The 10,293-nt window shown below is 45.2% G+C and overlaps 1 protein-coding gene across 3 annotated transcripts in view; it reads left to right on the top strand.

Annotated features, from left to right (window-relative positions):
• The first annotated feature begins 616 nt into the window (after positions 1 to 616).
• CLIC1 (chloride intracellular channel 1) overlaps positions 617 to 10,293 on the top strand; it is a 28,627-nt gene continuing 18,950 nt past the window's right edge. The window contains exons 1-2 of one of the 3 annotated variants that reach the window (XM_033916592.1): positions 617 to 864; positions 919 to 1,007. In XM_033916592.1, coding sequence (XP_033772483.1) covers positions 969 to 1,007 — 39 coding nt within the window. In that variant the 5' untranslated portion in view covers positions 617 to 864; positions 919 to 968. Of the gene's footprint in view, positions 1,008 to 10,293 lie in introns of all 3 variants that reach the window. The other 2 variants (XM_033916594.1, XM_033916591.1) reach the window with 2 other exon arrangements.

Raw genomic sequence — 10,293 nt, 5'->3', positions numbered from 1 at the left:
AATGTATTATGCAATTTTGGTTGCAGAAAGAATCCAAGTTTTTGGCATTGGAGGAATCAATTACATCGCTTATTTTTATTTGAGAGTTGGGAGGTTCGAGGTTCGCCTTAAAAAAACTCGTCTTTTTATGGACGTTTGGGATCCTTATATTCAGAATCTTTCACCAAAAATACGAAGTTTGGTTATCAATGATTTATTATGAAAATTAGGTTTACTAATTACATTCCAGTTATTTATTTTAACTCTTTATTTTTGTCAACTTTCATCCAGGGTGAGGGATTTCATTTAGGGGAACATAGTGGGTAGGGGATGGAATTAAGGGGGGTGTAGATAAGATTGAATTAATTCATATGGAAAATTAAATTTGAAAGAATGATTTAAATGTGTATGAAATATTATTGTAATTCTTATTGTAGTGAATGTATTTTTGTATTATCCTATTGTACTGATTTATTTGATTCTTTCAATAAAAATTGTTATACATAAAAGGAAGGAGTAGGAAAGTTTTAAGTTCTAGCTTTTTTTTGTTGTTGTTGTTTTCTTTTCCCCAGGATCTGAGCTGGGCTGTATAAGGCTAAGCTCAGTGCCTTTGCAAAGGCTGTTCCTGTTTCCTGGGTGTGGTTATATTTCTCATTTTGCATGAAAAAAAACAAACTCACAAGCTCCGTCTCTCTGCTCTCATAGTTTTAGTAGAAGTGTGGGTGGGACGGTGGAGAGAGCTCGGCCCCGCTAAGCCGAGCTTAGCCTTGCACGAACTGTCGGATGTTTTGCGTCTAGGTGGGATTTCACCCCCCCCCCCTCGTGGATTTTTGCTGGGGAACTTGTTTGAGCCTGAGAAGCTTGATCGGGGGGTCTCTGCTGCAGATCTGTGGTCCGATCTTTATTTTTTTTTTTTTTAAGGGAAAGTTTGGGCTGCAGAGTTGTAGGGTGGCAACTTTCTGCTCGGGCTTTGCTGGTGTTTGGCTGCCATGGCGGAGGATCAGCTTCAGGTGGAGCTCTTTGTGAAGGTGAGAGACGCCCTGAATCTCAATCTTGTACCCCCCCCCTTTTTTTTCCGGTTTATATCAGGAACTGAAAGGATGAGCCCGACCTGTTGCCTCTCTTGGCACGCAAACTGTTCTTTTGGTTTAATAGGCCCGATTCCACCTTTTTTTTTTTTTTGTTCCCTGCTGCTCCTACTTCATCGTCCTTTCTGTCTGGAGTTGGTTGTGGAGTAACTTTAGGGGGGGAGTTTGCCAGTTTTTAAAAGCTGCCCGAGTTTTGGTTTTCTCTCGTTGAGGTTTTTTTTTTTTTTTTTTTTGTGGGGTTGGAGTGTATTAAGTGGTGTTGTGTGAAGGTATTCACGTAGGTGTATTTGTGGTGGGGGGGTGTTTGTGTGACCTAGTGTGGTTATGCCAGCTGACTCCAGGTTTGCTAGACAGGGATGATCCTGTACTGGGTTTCTTCCCATGCATGCAGGGGCTTGCAGCATTGCAATCCGTAGGGCAGTGATTCCCAACCCTGTCCTGGAGGAACACCAGGCCAATCGGGTTTTCAGGCTAGCCCTAATGAATATGCATGAGAGAGATTTGCATATGATGGAAGTGATAGGCATGCAAATTTGCTTCATGCATATTCATTAGAGCTAGCCTGAAAACCCAATTGGCCTGGTGTTCCTCCAGGACAGGGTTGGGAACCACTGCCGTAGGGAATATACAGGATCTATGTGCCAGGTTGAAAAAAATGTAGACTAGGGATTGGATTTCTCTATAGAACCAAGATTGAATGGGCATTTGAGACCCCCCTCCCTTTTTTAAAGAAAGTATTTCACTGCTTCCTGAAAGGTGTGGATGCAATGTCCCCTTTTTCTCAAAAAATTCAGAATCCTGAAAACCCGAGGGCCGCAATCCAGTTGGGTTTTTAGGATTCCCCCAATGAATATGCATGAGATCTAGGTGCATGCACTGCTTTCAATGTATATTCATTGGGGAAATCCTGAAAACACGACTGGATTGTGGCCCTCAAGGAGGGACTTTGAGATCCCTGGTGTAAAGTGTGTTGCATTTAGTGCTTCTTGTAGTTTGGAAAATTTTTGGCTCTGTGGCTATTACTAGCTGGTGTCTGTGTGTGATTTTAATGTGGTGTGAAGGGGGTTCTCGGGGGTTGGACCAGAGTGGGGGGGGGGGGAGGGGGATGCAAGACTAGCTCACTAGACAAAGCCTGCGAAGTGCAGCATGCCCCCTGACGCAAAAGACCTGGTCCAGCAAGAGATTCGGATTAGAGAATGACACGGGGACAAATTTGTCCTTTCCCGTCCCTGTGAGGTTTGTCCCGGCCCCATTCCTGTAAGATCTGCCTTTAACTGCCCAAGCCTTGGCCACTTAGGATTTTAAAGCGTTTGAGGCTTGTGCAGATGAGGACGGAGCTTGCAGGAATGGGGCAGGGACAGGAAAAGAAGTCGTGGGGACGGAACAGGAAAATGAGTTTCTGCGGAGACGGGGAAAAATTTGTCCCCGTGTCACTCTCTAATTCGGATATCTAGCCTGTGTCCAGTGCATAAGAGGGTAATGGTTGGCTAATATAGCCCCGAGGCCAGGCTTATATATAAGGAGGGCCTGTAGTCTGATCTTTTGTTGCCTGAGGCCTGGAATATGTGCTTCCTATTTTGCTTTGTTTAAAGATTTCCCATTTTTGTTCCCTGTTATTGCTCCCGTCCACAGGAAACGAGGTAAAGGACGGATCCAACGGATTCCCCCAAAGATTAGGGCTGGGAGGGAGATTGGCATGAGAGCGCAGTGCTGCTGTAAGATTTGCATGACTCGAGGAGCTTTTATGATTGAGGAGGGACTAAATAACTCGTACCGACTCCCTGGGAAATTTTAGGAAAAGTGAGCAGAGAGGGTTAAGGGCCAGATTCACTAAACTCGCTGATCTTGTCCCAACCAGTTTGCGATTGTATCCCGACCCGATTCACTAACCTTCTGCCCGATCAATCTCCCACCTGATCCGCCCCGCCTATGTAAATGAGGGGAAAGGGCATGCATGAGAAGGAAGGCATCGATTCACTGATCAGAAGAAGGAACACCGATTGGGTTTGCCAATCCGAAATGAAGCGACTGCCGAGGACCAATCGCTTTCTGCCCTGGCCGACTCTCCTGCTCTCTGCCGACCTGAAATCCCGGTTCGTAGACAACTCGGCGAAAGACAAAGGCGCGCGCCGAAGAAAATTACAGTTTTTAGGGGCGCCGATAGGGGGTTTTGTTGGGGAGCACCCCCCCAGTTTACTTAATAGAGATCGTGCCGGCGTTGTGGGGGGTTTGGGGGGTTGTAACCCTCCACATTTTACTGTAAACTTAACTTTTTCCCTAAAAACGGAAAACCCCCACACCCCCTACAACGCCCCCACAATGCGGCGCGATCTCTATTAAGTAAAGTGGGGGGGTTCCCCCCATGCCCCCCCCTGTCGGAGCCGGAAAAACAGTAATTTTCTGCAGCGCGCACATCCACGCTGCGCTCAATTGTCTGCGCCCGCCTTTATCCCGGCGCTCTTTTGACCTGACACCGAAATCCCAGTATCGAGGTTACAACCCCAACCATCAAAATAAAAAATATAAAACTGTAAAATAACAATACATATACATACGAACTACCTTTTTATATATTCTGCAAAAGCGCAGTGCTAGCTTGTGGTTTTAACCCGCGGGTTTAAAGCATATTCTGTTCCATAATCTGGCTGCACAAAGATCATTCCTTTAAAATGTCCACTCGTAGGGCCAGCAAATAAACTACAGCCAGCTCTCCCCCTTTATTTTGAGCTCGCTTTTGCGAAGAGCAAGCGCAAATGACATCTACAGCCAACAAGGATAATCTCCGCATGCATCTCGATCGCTCTGCAGCGATCGGGCGTCCGATCAGATCATTTGCATGCTGAAGCTATAGTGAATCGGTCGCTCGGCAAAACTCGGCCACGGATCGCTGAACAACGGTTCATAGACAAAACCGCGGAAGACAAAGGCGCGCGCCGACAACTGAGCGCAAGACGGAGGCGCGCGCCGAAGAAAATGACAGTTTTTAGGGGCTCCGACGGGGGGGGTTTGTTGGGGAGCCCCCCCCACTTTACTTAATACAGATCGCGGCGGCGTTGTGGGTGGTTTGGGGGGTTGTAACCCCCCTCATTATACTGTAAACTTAACTTTTTCCCTGTTTTTAGGGAAAAAGTGAAGTTTTCAGTAAAATGTGGGGGGTTACAACCCCTCAAACCCCCACAATGCCCCCACAACGCGGCGCGATCTGTATAAAGTAAAGTGGGGGGGTTCCCCCACACACACCCCTGTCGGAACTCCTAAAAACAGTTATTTTCTTCGGTGAGCGCCTCCGTCTTGCGCTCAGTTGTCGGCGCGCGCCTTTGTCTTCCGCGGTTTTGACCTGACACCCTGAACAACGATCCAGTGAATCCAGGCCTAAGTGACAAAGGGAGGACTGAAGATGGTGTGTGAGGTGTGTCTGGAAATGCAGCAGATCGGTCTTATGGGTTGGGCTGGTAGTGTGTTGAAAATCTTGGATAACATGCCATGAGTGATTAAAAAAAATGTTTAGTCCGCATATCCAACAACTCTATGCGGATTACAACGAAACATCCATAATAAAAAGACAGCAACATACACAACAGGTTACAAAATAAAATAACGAGCATCACATTAAAACAATCGGACTCATCAAGGAACTATGGCTATAATGCTACAACTTTCTACCTTCTCCAAATTTTCTGAAAACTGGAAACTCGTGATACACTACTTCAATTTATAAAAATGCGTGAAAACAATAGTTTTTAGCGCTTTTGTGAACTGTAATTCAGTAGAGGCTTGCCTAAGATCTGATTGGGCCAGGCCTCACATTTTATTTATTAAAAAATTTATATACTATATATTACCTATATGGTTTACATAGCCACAGTCATACAATTTAAATGGTTACAAAAAACTTTGCTATAAGAATCAACTCATCAGTCCAATAAAACATCAGCTTTGGAACAACCTCCCTGCCCCGCTGCGGAACCTAGGCTCATTCCAATTATTCCGAAAGCATCTGAAAACCTGGCTTTACTCCAAAACATAAAGCTATCTATTTAAAATCTATTTAAAATGTAAATCAACTCATCAGTCTAATCAAACATCAGCTTTGGAACAACCTCCCTGCCCCGCTGCGGAACCTAGGCTCATTGCAATTATTCCGAAAGCATCTGAAAACCTGGCTTTTCTCCAAAACGTAAAGCTATCTATTTAAAATCTATGTAAAATGTAAATCAACTCATCAGTCTAATCAAACATCAGCTTTGGAACAACCTCCCTGCCCCGCTGCGGAACCTAGGCTCATTGCAATTATTCCGAAAGCATCTGAAAACCTGGCTTTTCTCCAAAACGTAAAGCTATCTATTTAAAATCTATGTAAAATGTAAATCAACTCATCAGTCTAATCAAACATCAGCTTTGGAACAACCTCCCTGCCCCGCTGCGGAACCTAGGCTCATTGCAATTATTCCGAAAGCATCTGAAAACCTGGTTTTTCTCCAAAACGTAAAGCTATCTATTTAAAATCTATGTAAAATGTAAATCAACTCATCAGTCTAATAAAACATCAGCTTTGGAGCAACCTCCCTGCCCCGCTGCGGAACCTGAAGGGCTGTATCTACAAGAGATTCCTTGATAGAACACTGTCATTCTAAGCTGGCAAATGAAATAAATGTCTAACCACCCTCATTTCTAACCCACCCTCCTACCAAGCCTTCAGGAAATCAATCAAAACCTATCTCTTTGACAAATTTCTCTGACTCTCCCCCCCCCTTATTGTACCACTGATATACTTATTGCATATCTGACCTATTTCCGGTCTTACCCAACCATTCTCGGTTCATAGACAACGGCGCGAAAGACAAAGGCGCGGCCAGACAATTGAGCGCAGTGTGCAGGCACGCGCCACTCAAAATTACTGTTTTTAGGGGCTCCGACGGGGGTTTTTGTTGTGGGACCCCCCACTTTACTTAATAGACATCGCGCCGGCGTTATGGGGGTTTTAACCCTCCACATTTTGCTGTAAACTTAACTTTTTCCCTAAAAACAGGGAAAAAGTGAAGTTTTCAGTAAAATGGGGGGGGGTTACAATCCCCCACAACGCGGCGCGATGTCTATTAAGTAAAGTGGGAGGGTTTCCCCCCACGCCCCCCCGTCGGAGCCCTGAAAACATTAATTTTGAGCGGTGCGCGCCTCTGCGCTGCGCTCAACTGTCTGGGCGCGCCTTTGTCCCGGCGCGCTTTTGACCTGACACCACCATTCTCGACTCTAATCGATTTACTCTACCAATGTAATTGACAATGCTCTCTGTAACTTCGCTGTCTATGTACAGTTTCTTCCTCTGTAAACCGCTCTGAACTGCTTCTGGTATTGCGGTATACAAAAATAAAGTTATTATTATTATTACATAAAGGGCTCCTTTTACAAAGGTGCGCTAGCGTTTTTAGCGCGCGTTACCCAAAAAACTACCACCTGCTCAAGAGGTAGCGGCTAGCCCACGGGGCAATTTAGCGCAAGCTAATCCGTGCGTTAAAGGCCCTGACGCACCTTTGTAAAAAGGAGCCCAAAGTCTCAACATAAGAAGGCGTTTATGAACAATTGCGTTTCCCACATTTTCTTAAAACCTAATCTAACGGTGCATAATTGCAGAACTCCTGGCAAAGCATTCCAAAGCTTTGCCACTTCCCCCCCCCCTCTCCCCGACAACACATAGCCTCAGCAATCCTGGAATGAGAAATTGTCACCCTACCACCCAAACTTAATTTAATACTGTTTTCTAGTCTCAAAACTAGACTAAACTAAACCTTAAGTTTGTATAGCGTATCATCTCCATAAAGATAGAGCTCGACACGGTTTACAGGTAATTCAATAAATGAGGCAAGGACATAATAAGAAATTAGAGGTTATGAAGAGGATAGCTAGCTTTACATTTTCAATAGATAGCTTTACGTTTTGGAGAAAAGCCAGGTTTTCAGATGCTTTCGGAATAATTGGAATGAGCCTAGGTTCAGCAGCGGGGCAGGGAGGTTGTTCCAAAGCTCAGTGAATTTGAAGAAAAGGGATTTCCCTAATTTACCTGCATACATGACGCCTTTTAACGAGGGGAAAGGTGGGTTGAGTTTGTGGGCGGATCTGGTAGTGTCAGGTCTCGAAGAATTCCAGGATAGTGGGGTTAGGGGAGGAAGAATGCCATGTAGGATCTTGAAAATTAGGCAGTGTTTTGTGTTGTTTTTTTTTAAACCCTGCAGAATAATAGGAAACGTATGGTATAATATCTGATGTATTATTGACAAAATTTTAAAGTGCTCTGGCTCTTTGGGAAGCTGTGCAGTTTGGCCACTTTTTGTAGAATATCAAGGAGACCCTAAATTATCCCTCGGTTGCTTTAATTGAATATGATATGAAACTGTAATGGTGCTGTGAAAAGGATATAAACTTGCCACCTTGGTACATGAGCAAGCATGTGTGTTGCATGGGCTTCTGAACACTGTCCAGCATTTCTGTGGGTATAACCTTATGTACCTCTGCCCTCCCCCTAAAAAATTCTGATTGTGTATTTGTAGTGTAAGGTTGTGTCCTTTTACCCCACTAAAAAGGTGTAGGAGAGGAGTGTCCTTTTCATAGGCCGTCATCATGATCCTATGATAATCTTTTGCCTTCATACAGGCCCAAATTGATCCCTGTATGAGGGCTCGTGGGACCAAGGCCTATACCTTTGGTTTCCCGCCTCGCTTATAACTGTTCTTTCTGTAGACAGTGCAGCTCGTGACTTTTGTTTGGTGTTTTACTTCTAGAACTGCTTGGGATTTTTATTAAGATGTGTGGAATAAACCATAATGGGGAGAAAACCCCCAGTGTGAATCTGCTTCTGGGGGGTGAAGGCTTTCAGAGGGAAGGCGAGTCCTCATAATGAATGAATTAGTGTGCAGTTGGTGGCTCTGAAGCACATGGAGATGGTGACAACTCACCCTGAGGTTATGCATACAGAGCTGAGTAGGAAATAGAACTGGTCTCTTGGGACCTCAGGCCTTTTTAATACTTGTCTAGGCCTCGGAGACTGTGAAACTCCTCCTTATCACCCACTTACCCCTTTATAACATGCTGCGCTGTGTGTCATCCACAATCTCACAAATGTCAAGTGGACGAAGCTTCTTGGGGGCTCTTAGCCGGTTCCAAATTGCTATTTCTCTTCCATCTGGTCTTTCTAGCTGGAGACCAACCATCCAGCATAGGAGGGGGGCCCTAATGTACGAGGGTAAATCAAAAAGGTAAGGGCAAAATACACATAACGGCTTTAATAGAAGTAACTGTGAGCAATTGAACACATCACTTTTCCACATAGTCCCCATGCAAGCATTTGTTGTATCGTTCAACTAGCTTCTGTATTCCTGCAGAGAAGATTTTCGGCTACTCCTAAAGCCCAGGTGAACACCGCTTCCTTTACTTCAGGGGTCTCAAAGTCCCTCCTTGAGGGCCGCAGTCCAGTCGGGTTTTCAGGATTTCCCCAATGAATATGCATGAGATCTATGTGCATGCGCTGCTTTCAATGCATATTCATTGAGGAAATCCTGAAAACCCGACTGGATTGCGGCCCTCAAGGAGGGACTTTGAGATCCCAGCTTTACTTCATCATGCTTTGTCTTTTGCTTTCCGGGTCGCAGTGATGCACCCATGTCTTGTCACCGGTGACAGTTCTCGCCACAATCCTCGGATCTTCTTCATACTGTCTCAGTAACTGGGTCGCAACCTCTATCAGTAAGCTGTCTGGGAACCCATCGTGTGCAGACTTTCCTGTATCCCAAGTCATCATGGATTATGGAAAATGCAGCTCTATAGCCAATGTCTAAATCTGTAGCCAGTTGAGACGCCATCCGTTGGCCTTCTCTAAGGCATCCGCCCTGTCAATGTGCTCTTGTGTGCGACCTGTTCTTCCCGCTCTAAACCTTTTGACTCAACTCGTAAACCGTTCGTTCATTCATGGTGCTATGTCCATACCGAGTCAATATCCAACGGTGAATTTCCACAGGTTTCACTCCCTCTACTCAAAGAAAGCGCACTACTGCACGTTCCTCGAAGGTGCAGTCTCGCAATGGAGCGTCCGTGTTTCTGACCTCATGACTGCCACACGACTAAAGGGCCGAGCACCGCACTGGGCGTGGACGAACTATCCCAACAAGCAAATGTAAGAGTACATATGTTGCATTTCGCTAGCTCTGTTCTGGTTATCACGTAAATTTAGCAATTGGCCTTTAATTTTTGATTCGCCCTGGACAGGGGCTCTGGTGGATTGGAGGTACAGGCAGCTCCGCTGGGTACGTAAATATCAACATTTTATCGATTTCTTCAAGTTTCACCGATTATAAAAGTAAGAAAAACTGCATTAACGATAAACAAGCAAGAGAGGATCACAAGGAATATTTTGATGACACATGGTTTGGGGAGTTGATGAGGAGCCTCTTTCTATGAAAATGTTGGTAGTTATGGAGAATTGTGGGTAATGTTCCTGCTGTGGAGGCCAGAAATTAGTTAAGGAGGTTCCTTCCAGGTCAAGAGCATCTGATTTCAGTTAGAAATAAAAACCCGGCATGGATCAAAACTGCTCTCTAGTAGAACATAAGAATTGCCGCTGCTGGATCAGACCAGTGGCGCATCGTGGCCAGCAGTCCGCTCACGCGGCGGCCCTCTGGTCAAAGACCAGTGCCCTAACTGAGGCTAGCCTTACCTGCGTGCGTTCTGGTTCAGCAGGAACTTGTCTGACTTTGTCTTGAATCCCTGGAGGTGTTTTCCCCTACGACAGCCTCCGGAAGAGCGTTCCAGTTTTCTACCACTTTCTGGGTGAAGAAGCTTGTAGGATTTTCCCCCTTTCTTACATGTTTGTGGGACTGAAAAGGTTAGGGTTCTTCAGCTTGGAAAAGAGACAGCTGAGGGGGGCGATATGATTGAAGTCTACAAAATCCTGAGTGGAGTAGAGCGGGTACAAGTGGATCGATTTTTCACTCCGTCAAAATTACAAAGACTAGGGGACACTCGATTAAGCTACAGAGAAATACTTTTAAAACCAATAGGAGGAAATTTTTTTTCACTCAAGAGAATAATTAAGCTCTGGAACGCATTGCCACAGGTTGTGGCAAGAGCGGATAGCGTAGCTGGTTTTTAAGAAAGGTATGGACAAATTCCTGGAGGAAAAGTTCATAGTCTGTTATTGAGAAAGACATGGGGGAAGCCACTGCTTGCCCTGGATCAGTAG

This window comes from Geotrypetes seraphini, chromosome 12, assembly GCF_902459505.1.
Source record: "Geotrypetes seraphini chromosome 12, aGeoSer1.1, whole genome shotgun sequence".
NCBI lineage: Eukaryota > Metazoa > Chordata > Amphibia > Gymnophiona > Dermophiidae > Geotrypetes > Geotrypetes seraphini.
The sequence above is the reverse complement of the archived record's forward strand: the minus strand, read 5'-3'. Positions and strand labels throughout refer to the sequence as shown.